The sequence below is a fragment of the Dendrobates tinctorius genome, unplaced genomic scaffold (assembly GCF_039654945.1).
Source record: "Dendrobates tinctorius isolate UK_male_01 unplaced genomic scaffold, ASM3965494v1 ptg000273l, whole genome shotgun sequence".
NCBI classification, from domain to species: Eukaryota; Metazoa; Chordata; class Amphibia; order Anura; family Dendrobatidae; genus Dendrobates; species Dendrobates tinctorius.
In genome coordinates, this window is record NW_027361940.1 from 2,299,200 (window position 1) to 2,318,962 (window position 19,763).

The 19,763-nt window shown below is 48.4% G+C and overlaps 1 protein-coding gene across 2 annotated transcripts; it reads left to right on the forward strand.

Moving 5' to 3' along the window:
• The first annotated feature begins 1,672 nt into the window (after positions 1 to 1,672).
• On the forward strand, positions 1,673 to 9,204 carry LOC141072451 (uncharacterized). 2 transcript variants are annotated; one of them, XR_012226686.1, is made up of 3 exons: positions 1,673 to 1,969; positions 3,416 to 5,169; positions 7,465 to 8,436. XR_012226686.1 is itself a non-coding variant. In XM_073559727.1 (3 exons), exons 1-3 carry the CDS (start codon positions 3,102 to 3,104, stop codon positions 9,036 to 9,038), a joined length of 2,796 nt encoding a protein of 931 aa, XP_073415828.1. In that variant the 5' UTR covers positions 1,673 to 3,101; the 3' UTR covers positions 9,039 to 9,204. The 2 variants fall into 2 exon arrangements, 1 of the variants encoding a protein (XP_073415828.1); XM_073559727.1 differs by adding an exon at positions 8,443 to 9,204 and having other exon boundaries at positions 1,673 to 5,169; positions 7,465 to 7,596.
• The last annotated feature ends 10,559 nt before the right edge of the window (positions 9,205 to 19,763 follow it).

The following is a 19,763-nucleotide window of genomic DNA, read 5'->3' on the forward strand; positions in this document are numbered from 1 at the left end:
CTTCACTCGTCCTCGCAGAAGAAACCATTGTGCAATTAATAATGGTTAGACTAATAACATGGAACGTAAAAGGGTTGCGCTCAGCACATAAAAGGATGATGATACTTCGCCACCTGAGAAGACTGAAAGCAGATATAGCCTCGCTCCAGGAGACACACTTGGGTAAAGAAGACTTTTCTAGAATGCAGACATTATGGGTGGGAGAAGTTTATGGTTCTAGCTCGGTAGACAGAAGAGCAGGAGTCCTAATACTGATACATAACGCATTGGCACACAGAGATTCATCCGTAGAAATGGAGCAGGAGGGAAGGGTCATCCGTCTGAGATTAGAGATAAATAGAGTATTACCCCGTACAATATATATATATACGCCCCGAACATAAAAGAAATGTTCTATGTCCTCACCGAACCAACTCCTGGCTGATAACAGCATAATCACAGGAGGAGACTATAATGAGAAGGACGAGGACAGGAAAGGAGCTTAATAAGATCAAATCCAGGAGGAGGGAAGAGATATAGGGGGGAAGAAGGTTATCTAGAAGGTATGACATCGAATTCACAGCTGAGAGATGCGTGGAGAACGTCACACCCCATGGAGCGGGAATTCTCACATTACTCTCATGCACACAGGGTGGAGAATAGACATGTTCTTTGTGTCAGATACTACACAAAATGTGTGATGTCAGTACTGAGGACATGGTGATATCTGATGATGGTCCTAGATCTCTAGACTTGGCTGACGCACAGCAGAAAGGGCCGGACTATCTATGGCGACTCCCAGGAAACATGACAAGAGAGCCAGACTTTGGGAGACGGATGGGGGAATGGTGGACAGAGTTTGCCATGTACAATGAGAAGAACAAACCTAACCCGAGACTATATTGGGAAACAGCGAAGGTGAAGCGGAAACATCATGGCTTACACGCAGAGAACAAAAAAACGAGTAAAAGAGCAGAAATTAGCAGCAAGCAGCGAAGTTAGGAGCAGCCATACAAAGTATAAGAACTCACTACTGGATCAGGATAAAGACAAATGGATGCGGCCAAAAACGAAGAACGGGCGGAAAAAAGAGCAATTCTATAGGAATCACTGGGAGGTAGAATGAAGTCGGTATGGTGACAAAGCAGGGAGAACACTGGTAATCTGGCTAGGGGAAGATATGTGGGTACATCTATAATGGCAATTAGAGATAAAAAAGGACAACGACCGACTAATCCCAAAGAGATAAACAGAGTGCAGGGCAAATCCTATGCCAGGCTATACAAGGATGAGGACCATCAGGGTGTAGCGGGGAGACATGGCTGGGTAGAGCTGATGTCCCTAAACTGACGGAGGAGGAATTACAGGATTTACATGGCTGCATCACGGAGGAAGAAATCAGTATGGCAATAAAAGGACTGGGGGCCAATAAGGCTCCAGGGCCCGATGGCTTTAATGGTTCATTTTATAAGGCGCTGAGTGAGAAAATAGTTCCCACGCTTAAAGATTTACATGATCACATTTTGCAGGGGAAGCCATGTCAGAAGGGATGAATACGGCCTACATAAAGCTTCTCCCGAAGGGTGGGAAGGACGTGGAAGACCCTTCGGGATATAGACCGATATCATTAATAAATCAAGATGTTAAACTTCTCTCAAAGATAATGGCAGACAGGCTGGCAGGCACCGTACTGAATAAGGATGGTGCCTCTGACTGTAGAGCCCCCATGGATTTGATGATAAGTAAACTCTGTGCAGTGCCTCCTCCTCTCACACTAATCCCCCTCCCCAGGTGACTAGGACGCCCCACGGACCAATGGAAAGTGAATGGAAGGGGCGTCCGGCCATACCCCCAGGGGTTAAATTCAGATGCTGGGTGGGGGTCTCTCTCTTTCCTCCCCGGCTGATACCTAGAAGCTTTTGTTTTCCTGAGGACCCCTGGAGCCATGTCTGAGGCAGTGATTGCGGCCCTGCGGCAGAGAGCAGCACAGGTGGGTGATCCATGTATTTTAGCCCTTTTATCTGAATTAGATTATCACCCACCTGTGCCCTCTCTTAATCCCCTGTCGCCGCTGGCCTCTCCTTTATCCCCCGAGGCTCAATCCACTCCAAGGCCACAGGGTCCTTTGTCTCCCCCTGCTCCGGTGATGCCTGCAGCACACGCAGCCCCTGTGTCTCCCACTCCTTCTGCCTCTGCATGCCTCCCTTGTAGTCTCACATGCGCCGTCCTCTGCTGGCCCGTCCACTGCGTCCCCTCCGGCTCCTTTGTCGGCCCCGGCGCTGCCCTTTGTACAAGCCGCCCCTGAGCTACCCACCACGCCTGCTCTGCCTCCGAACGCTTCCCCTCTATCCTTGCATGTCCCGTCCTCCCCTGGCCCGTCCACCTGCCACCCAGTTCTCATACTGTCCTCTCCCCTGCCATCTCCAGTTAGTCGGGCACACGCTGCTCCCACCACCTCCTCTCAGAGGCCGCGCTCCAGCAGACGCTCATTCAGGACTAAGCGCCAGCCTGAGCGTCTGCATGTGGGCGAGATTTCTGCTGTTCGGCGTCGCGCCCGGGCTGCTGCTCAGATACAGGATTCTTCCCCACTTGTATCAGCCCGGGGAGTCGCATGTAGGCCGCAGAACCGGACGCCATTACTGTGTTCTTCTAGTGGTGGGAGTCGGACGGTGGCTCCGCCCACTTCTTCCCCGGCGTTACGCCCACAATCGTCCTCCCACTCACACACCCACCCCTTCACTTTTGCTGGGACCTGGGCGTCATAGCCGGCCTGTAGCTCCACCCACTTCAGCCCAGCGTCACCACATAGGCCCGCCCATCTCCAGTCCCACCCCTAATCCTTTGTTTAGGGACAGGCATCTGAGCCCCTAGATCCACCCAAGCAGCGTCCCATCTCTACTTCCTCCATGTCTGCAGCAATGGCAAGTCCTGTAGAGCAGCCTCTACAGAGGAGGCCGCCAGCCATCTCAGGTACACCCGGTCTGCAACATCATCCCTGCGGGCGCAGCTCTGCCGCCAGTGCGGGACGACGTGGGATGCAGAAGAAACAATGCTGCGGCCGAGCGCACTGTCCGGACCAACCCGACCGTTCAGCGCGCTCTGCTCCAACAACAAGGTGAAACATGTATAGCAAGCACAACGCACTATACACCGCCGACCCACCAATGAGCCAATCCCGCTCTGCACACCCCACATCATTGGCGGATATTACGCCATCCTCCCTGCTAAACGCCACACAGACAGCAATCGCCCAGAGCCCTCTGAATATTCCTCTTCAACTGGTACCAGAAACTACCCTTAGGCAAACACCAAGTCAGCATATAAGCTCTAACCTTGGTAGTCGAAATTCCATACACCACAGGTCTTTATCCCCCTCCTCAGGGGATTCCCATCACCATTCTCGCTGTCCCTCTGTCTGTCGCTGTTCCCGTTTCAGTCAAAAGCGAAGCTCCAATAGAAGCCGTCACAGATCGCGGTCATCCAGGTGGCGGTCACCTTCTACTTCTGAACAGTCCGACGCACCCGAGAGTTGTCGCAGCAGGCGGTCGGGGGCATCCAGAAGACGGCGTACGAGATCTCCATCCCAGTCAGCCAGACGGAGGGCCTCCTCAACACCAATTGGGACCTCCAGTCAGATCGTGGTCGGAACCAGTGCGCAGCTATCATCGACAGCATATCCACCACGGGCAGACAGCAGTCATCAGCTGCCACATGCTCCACCATCATATCCACCACGGGCAGACAGCAGTCATCGGCTGCCACATGCTCCACCATCATATCCACCATGGGCAGACAGCAGTCATCGGCTGCCACATGCTCCACCATCATATCCACCACGGGCAGACAGCAGTCATCAGCTGCCACATGCTCCACCATCATATCCACCACGGGCAGACAGCAGTCATCGGCTGCCACATGCTCCACCATCATATCCACCACGGGCAGACAGCAGTCATCGGCTGCCACATGCTCCACCATCATATCCACCATGGGCAGACAGCAGTCATCAGCTGCCACATGCTCCAACGTCATATCCACCACGGGCAGACAGCAGTCATCGGCTGCCGCATGCTCCACCGTCATACCCACCACGGGCAGACAGCAGTCATCAGCTGCCACATGCTCCACCATCATATCCACCACGGGCAGACAGCAGTCATCGGCTGCCACATGCTCCACCATCATATCCACCACGGGCAGACAGCAGTCATCAGCTGCCACATGCTCCAACGTCATATCCACCACGGGCAGACAGCAGTCATCGGCTGCCGCATGCTCCACCGTCATACCCACCACGGGCAGACAGCAGTCATCAGCTGCCACATGCTCCACCGTCATACCCACCACGGGCAGACAGCAGTCATCGGCTGCCGCATGCTCCACCGTCATACCCACCACGGGCAGACAGCAGTCATCAGCTGCCACATGCTCCAACGTCATATCCACCACGGGCAGACAGCAGTCATCGGCTGCCGCATGCTCCACCGTCATACCCACCACGGGCAGACAGCAGTCATCGGCTGCCTCATGCTCCACCGTCATACCCACCACGGGCAGACAGCATTCATCGGCTGCCTCATGCTCCACCGTCATACCCACCACGGGCAGACAGCAGTCATCGGCTGCCACATGCTCCACCGTCATACCCACCACGGGCAGACAGCAGTCATCGGCTGCCTCATGCTCCACCGTCATACCCACCACGGGCAGACAGCAGTCATCGGCTGCCACATGCTCCACCGTCATACCCACCACGGGCAGACAGCAGTCATCGGCTGCCACATGCTCCACCATCATATCCACCACGGGCAGACAGCAGTCATCGGCTGCCACATGCTCCACCATCATACCCACCACGGGCAGACAGCAGTCATCAGCTGCCACATGCTCCACCATCATATCCACCACGGGCAGACAGCAGTCATCGGCTGCCACATGCTCCACCATCACATCCACCACGGGCAGACAGCAGTCATCGGCTGCCACATGCTCCACCATTGCCCACAAGCCGGGAGGAGCTATCACTTCAACCCATTTCAGGTTCCGTTTCTGAGATGGAAGTCCAGCAACATTCAACGGGTCTTGGGAGCGCAGAGTCATCAAAGGTCACCAGTCATGGGCAGGACATCACCACCACCGGAGTCGGGGTACCTCCATCTCCTGGAGACTCTCGATCAGCGAGGAACAGCGGTGAGTTTGGCGTAATCAACGCATCTAATAATACACATGACGCAGTGGAAAACAGCCTGGTATCTGCTATCAGGGCGTTAGTTGACCACTTACACCAGCCGGGAGGTCAAACCGTTACTAGGAATATACCTCAATTAGCTAGTTTACACAAAGATGCTTTTTTCTGTGGAATTAGTCCACTAGGTACACACATAGACCAAGATACAAAAGAAAAAATTTGGAATAATGATTACGTTGACATATGGTCTCTGTTATCAGCAGACCAGCAGTCAGTAGATAAGGAAAGGAGGACTGGCGAATGGTCATACGATAGAAATAGAGGTAAAATAGCGCATACCATGAACAACTGGCTGCAGGCCTTCGCAGTCCTAGGATGTATAATGGGTCAAAAACACCCAGAACGTTGCTCTGAGTTATTTATATACCAGGATTTAATATATAACTCCTATAAGTCTCATGGCGGTGTTGCTTGGAGGTGCTATGACGAGGAGTTCCGCAGGTGGCTGGCCCTGCAACCTGATCTAGGATGGGGAGTAAAAGCCACATATGTCTGGCTACGATTAATGCTTACACAAAAACACCCCCCCTTTTCATCATCGGCCACTAGTTTGTCAGCAGCCGCAGGCCAGTACTCAGTGGTCGTACGGAGACCAGGGGCCTGCTTGTTATACAATGAAGGAAACTGTCGCTTTCAGGCGGCATGCAGATATAGACATCATTGCGCAACCTGCGGTGGCGGACACCCTGCATCAAGGTGTACACGCTTCACAAACGCAAACTCTACGAGGCAAAACCCCGGTGAGCGTAGCCGCCATGGGCCCTTGGCTAAGCCTTTACCCCAATAAAGAAGCTGCTCAGCAATTATCTGACGGTTTTAGGTACGGTTTTTTCATCCCCTTTAAATTTAACCAAGCACCAACATCAGCTAAGAATCTAAAATCAGCTCGGGAGTTCCCGGAGGTCTTACAACAAAAAATCATGAAAGAGGTCGAACTCGGCAGGATGGCGGGCCCATTTCAATCATTACCATTTAAAAATTTCAGGATTTCGCCCTTAGGTATTGTGCCCAAAAAAGAACCCGGTAAATATCGGCTAATTCACCATCTATCTTACCCTAAAGGCGATTCGGTCAACGACGCAATTCCCCCCGAAGACTCGTCGGTAACTTACGCGTCGTTCGACAGAGCAATTGAGCTTGTGCGAGCAGCGGGGCCCGGTGCCCTGTTGGCAAAGACCGATATAGAGTCAGCTTTCCGTCTATTACCCGTGCACCCTGAATGCTTTCATTTGTTGGGTTGTAAGGTGGACCAGCTTTTTTATTTCGACATATGCCTGCCCATGGGCTGCTCCATTTCCTGTCACTATTTCGAACTTTTCAGCACCTTCTTAGACTGGGTAATACGTCACGAAACAGGCAGCAATTCCACAATCCACTACCTCGATGATTTTTTGTTTGTGGGTCCCAAGGAATCAAAACTCTGTTCTTTTCTGCTTCAAAAGTTTAAATTTATTTCTAGGCTTTTCGGTGTCCCACTATCGCCGGAGAAAACGCTCGGTCCGTGTAATGTTCTCCCTTTCCTAGGTATTGAAATAGACACAAACGAGATGATTTTTCGTTTACCAGCGGATAAAATAGAAAAAACACTCCAAATGGTTAAAAGTTTCCTCGTTGTAAAGAAAGTCACCCTCCAGCAGATGCAGTCCTTACTAGGTCTACTCAACTTTGCTTGCCGGGTAATGCCGGTCGGCAGGGCTTTCTCACGCAGGTTATCATTAGCTACAAAGGGCATCGCCCAGCCGGGCCACCGAATCAGAATTAATCGCTCAATGAGAGCGGATTTGTCCGTGTGGAATGCATTCTTGGAAAACTACAATGGGCATACATGTGTCATGTCTCAGGAAACGCTAAACAGCGCCCTAGGTCTACTGGTGGGTGCGGATCTCACAAATGGTTTTGTTGCAATCTACTGCAACCAATGGTGCAAAAGCAGATGGCCGGACATATGGACCTCTGCCAACTGGGGCCGCAACCCCGTCTTGTGGGAGATATTTGCTATAGTTACATCTGTCGAACTATGGGGTGACAAACTAAAAAATGTAAATCTCAGATTTCTAATCAAAAATCCGGGAACCGCCAAATGCTTGAACAGCATGTCTTCCTCATCACCACCGATTCTTGCGCTGTTGCGCCGCCTTGCACTATTATGCCTTAGACACAACATCTGGTGCCGAGCCAGAGTGACGCCTACTGTGGATGATAAAATGGTTAACTCTCTGTTGTCTTCCGATTGGCAGGCCTTCAAAGTCTTCCTTCCCAGCGCAGAACCAACGGGCCTACTGTGTCCTCCCTCCCTCTGGGACACAGTGGCCAATCACTGATGCCCTTGATTCGAGCCTCAGTGACACCGGCTACCTGGCAGGTCTATGGTAAGGCATGGGAAGAGTGGTGCTCGCTAGTAAAAGGGAGGCCAGTTGATACGTGTGTTCGGACGAGATGCGACGTGGTGGTAGAACTCCTGAATCTGCTCAAGAGTACAGGTGCGTCGGGTACATTAGCGCAGCGTAATTCGGGAATAGCCTTTTTCTTTCAGCTAATGGGATGGGCCGACGTAACTAAATATTTTTTTATAAAGCAAGCCGTTAAAGGCTGGAGAAGGCTCCAACCCAGTCAGGAATGTCGTCGCCCCATTTCTTTAAGTCTGTTGCACGATATTATAACAAAATCTGAAACGGTGTCCAAGTCTCAATACGAATCTGCCCTAATATCTACAGCGTTTGCAATCGCATTCTTCGGGGCGCTGCGGATTAGTGAACTGGTGCCGCATTCTAAAACAGCACTAATAGGCGGGTTAATTAATGAGGATCTCGTAATATGCAGCGACGCTCTGCGCATTAGAGTGCGGAAATCCAAATGCGATCCCACCGGTAGAGGGTCGTGGGTCCTGGTCAAGGCTCTAGAAGGCCCCATATGCCCTGTTAAAATAGTAAGACACTACGCGGTTATAAGACACGAAAGTCGTTTTTTCCTCTCACACACCGACGGGTCCCCACTTACTAAATATCAATTTCACACAATTTTTAAAAAATGTCTACAAGCTGTCAGTGTAGACCCCAAAGAATACGGAACACATTCTTTTAGAATCGGAGCAGCCACTGAAGCAGCTAGGGCCGGTGCAGCTGAAGCTGAAGTACAGAGATTGGGTCGTTGGAAATCCGCATGCTTTGCGAGATACATAAGACCAGACCTGCTCTAACACATCTTGTTTCTTACAGGAGATTATAAGCCCGCTGTTTGGGTGTTGGGACATTCTTTTATTTATTGGGCGTGCAAAAGAGCCGAGATACGCCCCGGTGGAAAGAATTTTTACTTCCCACAACTAGAGGTCAACTGGAGAGGCATCCGAGGGCTCCAGTGGGAGCAGATTTTCCCGGAGTTGGTTAAAATTTCTAAATCGGCTAAAGGGCGGCTGATATTGGTATTACATGCTGGTGGAAATGATTTGTGCAAGACAACAGGAGCGGAGCTCTTCACGACAATGAAAACCGACATAAAGCGGGCTGTTTGTCTTATACCAGATATGGTGGTGGTGTGGTCTGATATAATATCACGAACAGTCTGGCACGGAGCTAAAGACCCTAAAGCCATTGACAAGTCAAGGAGAAAGATAAACTCGAAAATGGCAAAGTTTGTCAAAGAGAACTTCGGCATCGTGGTTCACCACCACAATCTGGAAGAAAACATCTCACCCCTCCTGAGACCGGACGGCGTTCATCTAACAGATATCGGGCTAGATATGTTCATATTAAACTTGCAGGACGGGGTTGAACAGGCCTTAATGATGTTGTGTGGGGGTCGGAGTCCTGTGTAGGTCATACACATGATCCTCCGTGGCGGTAGTGTAGAGGGGGGCAAGGTTCGTAACCTCTCATCAGCCGACGTGCCCAGCGGTCGCGGGCCTACAGCTGTGAGTCCGTTGCGAATTGTACTTGCCTCACTCTGCTTATTAATAAACTGTGACCGACCTGTTCAACCCATCCATGCTTGTCGGTGTTTTGTTATTACGGGATTGGTGGGAGGCGGGATGGCACTGCTTACGACACACAGGTCTCTGCAGTCTGGCTAGGATGCTGCCTAGATTGATATCAAAGCAACAAGCAGGTTGTGTGAAGGGAAGATCAGCCGCTACTAATATAAGGAAAGCCATGTTACTGCTAGACAAGATTAGAGGGAAGCATCTGGATACGGGAGAGGATCCAGCGATGGTCACACTGGACGCAGGAAAAGCGTTCGATAATGTGAGGTGGCCATGGCTGGGTCAAGTGTTGGATAGAATAGATCTGGTAGGTCCGTCTAGACAGTTTTTGGCGGCACTATATCAGAATCCCAAAGCAAGGGTATACACGCCGGGGTTTCTCTCAGATGCCTTCGAGCTGAAAAAGGGAACGAGGCAGGGGTGCCCGCTGTCCCCCTTACTGTTTAATTTGGTGACAGAACCTGTGTTGAGATATTGAAGTGCTTGCAGTTCCTACAAAGGGAGAAAGGTGGGAAATGAGACAGTCAAAAATGCCCTATTTGCAGATGACATAATTCTGTTCATGAACAACCCAGAGGAAGATTTCCCTGTGTTGCTGCTTGAAATTGAAAAGTTTGGAAAATTCTCGGTCTTTCGTTTAAGTCTAAATGTGAGATTCTGTCCATGAGGAGTGAGGTAAAACGTGGCCAGGAGAGTAAAATAATGGGGCATCCCGAAAGCGGCAACATTTATAAGGTACTTGGGAATTTATTTGGGGAGAACGCCGAAACAGATTTATGATCTCAATTATAAGCCTATCAGACAAAACAGAGAAGGAGTTGGAGAGGTGGGAAATCTGCTCCTCTCGCTGCTGGGTCGCTGCCACCTAATCAAGAGGACAAGCTCTGCGAGATCACTGCACCCAATGCAAACTATCCCAATGTTAGTCACGCAGATGTTCTCAGATTAAACAGGGCCTTTTCTAAATTCATCTGGAGGGGTAAAAGGGCGAGACTGGCTATAAGAACTGTAATGCACACAAGGGAGGGAGGGGGCGCGGGATTGCCAAATATTAGGGGATATAATTTATCGTGTTTAATGAGGAATGTAAAAGACTGGATTAAAAAAACGGGGCGATATACTGACTACAAATTGGAAACGGAATTTTGTGGTTTGTGGGGCCTGACGGCGCTGCTACATACGCCGCTGTCACACATACCGCCAAACATTAAACATTCGGTAATTTGTAAAGATACCATTGCCACATGGAAGGCAGTAAGAAAAAAACTAAGCATGTCGTGGAGAGAAACACCTGAATCCTTGGGCATCTCCTGCCTTTAGAATAGGAAGAGAAAATAAATTCTACACCGAGTGGTTGGGGAAAGGTATACAGACGTTACTACATCTACAAGAAGGCCGCTGGGTGACGGGATTGGAAGTGAGCTGCCGAGATTTCATCTGATGTTATATACTCAAAGCATTATGTATTAGACCTCCATCAGGATGTGAGGAAGGAAGTCAATTCAGAAATATGGGAGGACTTGGCTACCGAAGACATTGGAGAAATATCACCGGATGCTGAGGGACATATTACGCCCTTCAGGGGCGTATTTGTGGCCGTCTTTTTACCAGCACTTGCTGACTACTGTCATATTTGTTACTGCAGGGTATTTCTGCACATTTGTCATTCTGTGTTTTCTTTTTGTCCTTCAGGGAAGGGCAAAATATTTCACAAATGGGAAAAACAGATACATGATGAAGAACTTGAGCACAAGATTCTGTGGGGCTGAGAATTGGTAAGAAAGCATGAACAATGGAGAGACAGTCAGATCAGAGTAATGCATAAAACAATGTGTGGCGTCAATATACCTCCGACTCCGCAGAATCCTGATGCAAAGCCCAAAACAGACACAGAACATGGACTGTGGTCACGTCCCAGGACACAAGAACTCTGGTTATCAGTCCAGGATCTGTATCTGAAGATCTGTGGGATACGGGTAGAAGTGGATCCATGGTGTACGACGGGTAAAACAAGAGGGGGACGGCGACATGACTTGTTTCACACCATTGCAATGATGACAAATTCTGCAACACTGGCTAGCGAAAACACTCCCAGGGGTAAAAGAGATCAAGGAAGGGTTAACATCGGTCTTATTTTTGGAAAAAAGAGAAACATAAAGATAAAATGGAGAGTGTTTATAGAAACGTCACTGACCACCAGAGAAATTCAAGCCTTAATGAGCGCCTGTGGATTCGGAGTGGTGTCTATTAGAGGATTTGAGTGGTAATCTGGGTAAACTGAAATGTGTTACAAGGTGGAGCTGGAGATAAGTGTCTGATCTCAGTCAATGTGATCTATGAAAATGTGGAGGTAAGGGGGGTTTGATCATTTTATATTTGTTGAGATTATTTTTGCTTCTATTCAGGCTTAGGTGATAAGCACAGGTTTAAATATGTTCTTTGTAACAATTCAATGCAACGTTTATAAGTTGTAATATGCAACTTCATTACAAAATCAATAAAAATGATGTTTAAAAAAACCACACTCCGCTCCTACTGGGCAACAGAAGCTGTCCACAGCACCCCTGTATTTGCAGCCGTCATGTCCGGAATCTGTTACGAAGCCCTGATGAGATTCCTCCACTTCAGTGACAATTCCCAAGCCCCCCAAGAATTGACCCCAACTATGATCGGCTAAATAATTTGAGACCCCTAATTTCCCTCCTACAAAATTCATATCTAAATTCCTAGCAAAATGTGGCAGTCGATGCGTCCCTGATGAGCTACAAGAGCCGTCTGTCATTCCGCCAATATATCCCCTCCGAGTGTGCCAAATACGGCATAAAATTATACAAAACTTCTGAGAGCTCATCAGGGTACACTTTCACCTAACTCATTTATGAAGATAGGGACCGCCAAATAAACCCCCAAACAATTGGCATCCCAGGCAAAATTGGGAGCTAAGGACACTCTTTCTCCATTAAGGGTACCATGTGTATATGGACAACTATTATTATTTATATAGTCCCATTGGTTCCATGGTGCTGTACATGAGAAGGGGTTACATACAAATTACAGATATCACTTACAGTAAACAAACAATCACAGACTGATACAGAGGGGAGAGAGGACCCTGCCCCGGGGGGGCTTACATTCTACAGGATGGTGGGGAAGAGACAGTAGGTTGGGGGGTTGCAGCAGCTCCAGTGATGGTAAGTTGATATCTCCGGTAGTGGTGAGAGAGAAGGAGGTAGTGGAGTCATTGCAGGCTGTAGGCTTTCCTGAAGAGATGGGTTTTCAGGTTCGATCTGAAGGATCCGAGTGTGGTTGATAGCCGGACGTGTTGGGGCAGGGAATTCCAGAGGATGGGGGCTATTCGGGAGAAGTCTTGGAGGCGGTTGGGTGAGGAGTGAATAAGTGTGGAGGAGAGATGGAGGTCTTGGGAGGACCGGAGATTACGTGAGGGAAGATATTGGGAGATTAGTTCAGAGACATATGGGGGAGACAGGTTGTAGATGGCCTTGTAGGTCAGTATTAGTAATTTGAACTGGATACGCTGAGGGAATGGGAGCCAGTGAAGAGATTTGCAGCGGGTAGAAGCGGAGGAGTAGCGAGGAGAGAGATGGATTAGTCGGGTGGCAGAGTTAGGGATGGACTGGAGAGGTGCGAGGGTGTTAGCAGGGAGACCACAGAAAAGGATGGTGCAGTAGTTGAGGCGGGAGATGATGAGGGCATGCACAAGCATTTTAGTAGATTGGGGGTTGAGGAAGGGATGGATTCTGGAAATATTTTGAGCTGGAGGCGACAAGAGGTGGAGAGAGCTTGGGTGTGCGGTTTGAAGGACAAGGCAGAGTCAAGAGTTACTCCAAGGCAGCTGACCTCCGGTACAGGGGAAAGCGTGATGTCGTCAACTGTTATAGATAGGTCAGGTAAGGAAGATCTGTGAGATGGGGGAAAGATGAACAGTTCAGATTTGTCCACATTCAGTTTGAGGAAGCGGGAGGAGAAGGAGGATATGGCTGATAGACACTCCGAGATTTTGGAGAGGTGACATCTGGGCCAGAGAGGTAGATCTGAGTATCATCGGCATAAAGGTGGTACTGGAATCCATGGGACTTTATGAGTTCCCCCTGGCCAAGTGTACAGATTGAGAAGAGTAGGGGTCCTAGAACAGAGCCTTGGGGGACTCCGACAGAGAGAGGGTGGAATGAGGTAGTGTGGGAGTGGGAGATGCTGAATGTGCGGTTGGAAAGGTATGAGGAGATCCAGGATAGGGCGAGGTCTTTGATGCCAAAGGAAGAGAGGAGGCAGTGGTCAACTGTGTCGAAGGCAGAGGACAGGTCTAGAAGGAGGAGTATAGAGTATTGTCCGTTCGCTTTGGATGTAAGTAGGTCATTAGCAATTTTGGTCAGGGCTGTCTCAGTGAAGTGATGGGGGCGGAAACCCCAGATTGTAGATTGTCAAAGAGCAGGTTAGATGAGAGATGGGAGGAAAATTCAGCGTGGACGTGCTGCTCCAGGAGTATGGAAGCGAATGGGAGCAGCGATATTGGGCGATAGCTGGACATAGCGGTTGGGTCGAGGGTTGGCTTTTTTGAGGATAGGCGTGATTGTGGCATGTTTAAAAGCAGAAGGGAAGGTACCGGAAGTGATAGGTTGAAGAGGTGGGTTAGAGATGGGATAAGAGTGGTGGCGAGGTTGGGGACGAGATGGGATGGGGTCGAGTGCACAAGTGTTGAGGTGTGATTTGGAGAGAAGACGATTAAGCTCCCCTTCAGTGATGTTAGATAAGGAGGTTAAGGGGTTTGGGCATTGGTCTGGTATGCAAAGGGGTTGTGGTGGTTGAGCAATAAAGACTTGCCGTGTTTGGTCTATCTTGTTTTTGAAGTGTGCGGGCGAAGTCCTCAGCAAAGATTAGAGAAGTTGGAGGGGGCAGTGGTGGGCGGAGGAGGGAGTTAAAAGTATTGAACAACTGTTTGGGGCTGTGGGATAAGGAAGATACAAGGGATGTGAAGTAGGCCTGTTTAGCAGAGGTGAGAGCTGATTTGAATGCAAGTGTTGCTTGTTTGAGTGCAGTGAAGTCGTCTTGGGAATGTGAATTCTTCCAGCGCCGTTCAGCAATTCTGGATGCTTGCCGAAGCTTTTTAGTGGTGTTATTGTGCCAGGGTTGTCTATTGATTCGTTGCACGAATTACACAAGCATCCCCCTATATAAATCCCTCCACGCTGCAAATAAAGGGGCCTGTGGGACAGGAAAAACCGAGTGGGGTTTCTGCCACAGATGGTGTCCAGACATTTGGAGGAGGGGGAGTTATTCTCACTCGCAAGTGATCAACTTCTTGCAGTGAAGTGGAATGACAGGAAGGACGTCTACATGCTAACCACACTGCATGCAGACACCACTGTGACGGTCAGAGAGAGGGGCACCACCAGGGACAAGAAAAGACCAATCTGTGTCACAGATTATAACAAATACATGGGAGGTGTTGACCTGTCAGACCAGGTTCTGCAACCATACCTGGTGAAGCGGAAGAACAGGGCCTGGTACAAAAAGGTGGCAATCTATCTTATCCAAATTGCCACGTACAACAGTTATGTCCTGTACAAACAGTCCCAAGGACCGCTTTCATCCAGTTCCAGGAAAAAAATGTTGAGGATCTCAAGTTTGAGTTGATGGCACAGGGGGAAGCCTTCATGCCTGAGGATGCCCGGAGACTTGCAGAACGCCATTTTCCTCGCCCTGTCACTCCCACCCAAAAGTATCCTTAAAAAAGATGCCGGGTTTGTAGAAAGCATGGTAGACGGAGTGATTCCCAGTACTATTGTCCCACGTGCCCATCCCAACCAGGCCTTTGTATCTTCCCGTTTTGAGACCTACCATACCACCTACAATTATTACAATTATTTTCAATAATTTTTATTTTCTGTAAAAGTCCACACAAATAAAAAAGCAATCCGCACTGCTGCAACACCTGAGCCAAACCGCCCAACTCTGGTGTCAAAAACGCTGTAGGCATATCTGCCTGGACTTCCGGGTGCCCACCCAAGAAAGCCAATAGTCCGTGCAAGGAAGAAAAATGAGGGTGGCACTCACCGTCCTGTGTAAAATTCGATGTTTATTGACACAATTTAAAACATCCTCAGCAGGGGAGTCACTTGTGGAATGCAAGGACAACGGCTGTTTTGCGCAATTGCGCTTCTACGGGTCAGCTGTTTTAATCTGTGTCAATAAACATTTTACAGGATGGTGAGTGACGCCATCATTTTTCTTCCTTGTATGGACCATTTTTATTTTCTGCTTAGTAGCCCCAGTAGAATCATATGGAACAAGTAAGGCCGGGGTCACACTAGAGAGATATACGGATGAGTGAGAGGCGCTAAAAGCACGCATTACACACGGACCAATGATTCTCTATGGGGCAGCTCCCAACAGCCGTATAACTCTCGCCCGTATTCTACGGTCCGTGCCAATCGCTGCATGTAATCGCGGTAATTTGTCAATGCGGGAGCCCACACATTTTTTTACAACAAATTAACCCCTTAAATTAACACCTACACCTCCCAAATTTTAAACATCAACCCTCATCTAATTACTAATGAAAGACATACAAAACAAAACATGAAATGAAATGGTTTACTGTATGTGACCATGTGTCATTTCATGTCGGGTTGGGGAATGATTTCACAAAAGCCGGCAATTGAATTAGTGGCTATTCTGCTATGAAGAACTCTGTGAAATATAAATATATATATATATATATGTGTCTCAATAACATGTATATATATATATGCATTCTATGTGTCTATATCTGTTCTTTGGTTTCTGTTATAAACCCTGTCATAGGGCTCCATTATATGTCCATTTTGCAAGCCTGCGAGAAAATCTCGCCGTACGGATTACATACGGATGCTGACATGTGCAAAACACGCGGCCGCACCTGGCTTACGGATGACATACGGAGCACTGTTTAGGGGTCATTCATCCGTATTACGCCTGTAAACTACGGACCGTATTTTGCGTCGGTTAGTGTGACCCCGGCCTTATAGAGAATATTTTCATCAGTAAATCCCGTTTCACAATTAATTCCAGGACTTGATCAATCCCATACCAAACTACTATTCCAACAAATTCTCGTCCACGTACCCATGTCTGTACACCCCAGAGTGTGGACCCCACAAATGGTCTTGAAAAGTCAGGTCATCTGCAAATTAATTCTGGAACTTGATTACTCACAAACATTTCTGACCATTTCTCTAACTTTGACTGTTTTTACGACTGTCTTGCTACACAAAACTTTGGCTTCCATTTATATTCCATATATATATATGTTGGTGATATGGGCATGGTCATTTAGTGGAGGGTCTCTAATAATGAGGACGTTCTGCACTTATACACTATGGGCTTTACTGTAAGGTTCTTGCCGAACCTCTGGTACCGGACGATACAGATTCTGTAGGGGATTGGTTGTCTTGTGCAGATAGCGGTTCCTACCTTGGCGGGTGGGAGCTTGCTCTGTGCATCACGTCTATTGGCACATTCGTCTCTCATATAGGGATTGATGGAGCTAATCGGACGTCGTACGACCGGTCTCTGAAAGTGTCTGCCATTCTAGCCCAGCTGGTGTTCTCTCCTCTTTGCCACATTTTCCTCCACATTTTGTCCTTCATTCCATACAGTTTAGTCTTCCTGCTGTAATAAAGGCAAATGCGGAACAACTGTTTAGTTACCAAGACCGCGTCTTATAATCCGCCAATGTGTTACAGGAGCATGGCTCCCTCTGAGGAATAATTCCTGGAAGGATTTTCTCGTTTGCTCTATGTCTCTAGAAGCTTTGAATGGCTCCTGGAACTTCAATTTTACCCTAAAGCCCCAATGGTGTGCCATCTATTAATACAGGCAAAGCCGTGTGCCCAGTACTCACACTGCTGCCATATTGGGCATATTTCTGAACACATAAAACCAGTGCAATGAAACGTGAGGGGTGTTCCTCAGGACGTACAAAAAGAATCATAACAGAGACAGTGAAGAAAATGCAAATTGTAAATGTTCAAACTTGTGTTGCATCAACTGCATCAAACATGGTGGCATCAAACGACTCCTACCTCCCTAGATAAATAGACTGGAGGGTGCCAGTTATAAAAAAGACATTTATGGGGGATTTCTGTTGCTCTTGAACCACACAGGCTCTGTAAATATGAGAATTTATTCCAAATAAAGCCAAATTTGTCACATTGTCCCCCTCCTGTCCGAGCCCTGCCGCTTGTCCAAACAAAACTTTTTGACCACATATGGGAAATCACCGCGCTCATGAGAAAGTGGGCAACAAATTGTGCGCACAGTTCCAGCTTCTTAGAAGGGGTAGCGCGCGGACTCCGGAAGTGTCCCCATGCTACATCTATAGAGGCCTGATTTTTATGCTATTTTTGTGTTGTTTTTCGGCGCTCATAGCAAGTAATTCTGCTACGTACAGGTGATCTGATCACCGCCTGTATGTAGCAGAGCCGATCAGGTTATGGCAGCTGTCAGTCTGGAGACTATTGAGGCATAAAAACAGAAAGTTCCCATCACCCCCTTATGCAACATTCAAAATAAAACAACAAAAATCAAACATAGACACATTTGGTATCGCCACGTTCAGAATCACCCGGTCTATCAATATAAAAATAGAATTAACCTGATCGCTAAACGGCGTAGCGATAAAAAAGTCAAAACGCCAGAATTACTTTTTTTTGTTGCTGCAACATTGCATTAAAAAGCAATAATGGGCGATCAAAAGATCGTATCCGCACCAGAGTGGCATCAATAAAAACATCAGGTCAGCCGCAAAAAGTAAGCCCTCACCCGACCCCAGGTCAGGAAAGTGGGAGACGCTACGAGGCTTCGAACATGATGTTTTTTGTATTTTTTTAACAAACTTTGGATTTTTTTACCACTCAGATAAAAAAAACCCGAGACGTGTAATGACCTTGAGATTCCTAATGGCAGGGCAGCGACAGCATGTAGTGAGCCTGGCAGAAACGCCCCGCCGCCGGACTGTGACATGGACTCCTCATTTCCAGACTCCTCATTCTTCCTTCTTTCTTCATCCTCTGCTTGTGTTAAAGTAAAATAGTATTCTGCCGACGCTCCTATATATATAACTAGCTGACGAGCCGGCGCTGCCCGGAAACGGTGACCAGCTGCGGCTATAACAAGGTATAGTGATTATATGGCACATAAAGACAATTCACATCATATACTCAGCACCACAGATTCACTAAACCATTACCCAAGTATCCTCTCCTGTGTGATACTGTCAGCTGAGCCGTGTATCTAATCCTCTCCTGTGTGATACTGACTGCTGAGCCGTGTATCTAATCCTCTCCTGTGTGATACTGAGTGCTGAGCCGTGTATCTAATCCTCTCCTGTGTGATACTGAGTGCTGAGCCGTGTATCTAATCCTCTCCTGTGTGATACTGAGTGCTGAGCCGTGTATCTAATCCTCTCCTGTGTGATACTGACTGCTGAGCTGTGTATCTAATCCTCTCCTGTGTGATACTGTCAGCTGAGCCGTGTATCAAATCCTCTCCTGTGTGATACTGACTGCTGAGCCGTGTATCTAATCCTCTCCTGTGTGATACTGAGTGCTGAGCCGTGTATCTAATCCTCTCCTGTGTGATACTGAGTGCTGAGCCGTGTATCTAATCCTCTCCTGTGTGATACTGACTGCTGAGCTGTGTATCTAATCCTCTCCTGTGTGATACTGTCAGCTGAGCCGTGTATCTAATCCTCTCCTGTGTGATACTGACTGCTGAGCTGTGTATCTAATCCTCTCCTGTGTGATACTGACTGCTGAGCTGTGTATCTAATCCTCTCCTGTGTGATACTGACTGCTGAGCCGTGTATCTAATCCTCTACTGTGTGATTCTGACTGCTGAGCCGTGTATCTAATCCTCTCCTGTGTGATACTGACTGCTGAGCCGTGTATCTAATCCTCTCCTGTGTGATACTGACTGCTGAGCCGTGTATCTAATCCTCTACTGTGTGATTCTGTCTGCTGAGCTGTGTATCTAATCCTCTCCTGTGTGATACTGACTGCAGAGCTGTGTATCTAATCCTCTCCTGTGTGATACTGACTGCTGAGCCGTGTATCTAATCCTCTCCTGTGTGATACTGACTGCTGAGCCGTGTATCTAATCCTCTCCTGTGTGATACTGACTGCTGAGCCGTGTATCTAATCCTCTACTGTGTGATTCTGACTGCTGAGCTGTGTATCTAATCCTCTCCTGTGTGATACTGACTGCTGACCTGTGTATCTAATCCTCTCCTGTGTGATACTGACTGCTGAGCCATGTATCTAATCCTCTCCTGTGTGATACTGACTGCTGAGCCGTGTATCTAATCCTCTCCTGTGTGATACTGTCAGCTGAGCCGTGTATCTAATCCTCTCCTGTGTGATACTGACTGCTGAGCCGTGTATCTAATCCTCTCCTGTGTGATACTGACTGCTGAGCCGTGTATCTAATCCTCTCCTGTGTGATACTGACTGCTGAGCTGTGTATCTAATCCTCTCCTGTGTGATACTGACTGCTGAGCTGTGT

What these genes read in the sequence shown, in the direction of transcription:
- LOC141072451 (XM_073559727.1), top strand. Translation starts at nt 3,102, where the DNA reads ATGTATAGCAAGCACAACGCACTATACACCGCCGACCCACCAATGAGC. An exon ending in TCGATCAGCGAGGAACAGCG is followed by an intron (nt 5,170 to 7,464) that starts GTGAGTTTGGCG and finishes TCCGATTGGCAG; the next exon opens with GCCTTCAAAGTCTTCCTTCC. An exon ending in GGCTACCTGGCAGGTCTATG is followed by an intron (nt 7,597 to 8,442) that starts GTAAGGCATGGG and finishes TGTTTCTTACAG; the next exon opens with GAGATTATAAGCCCGCTGTT.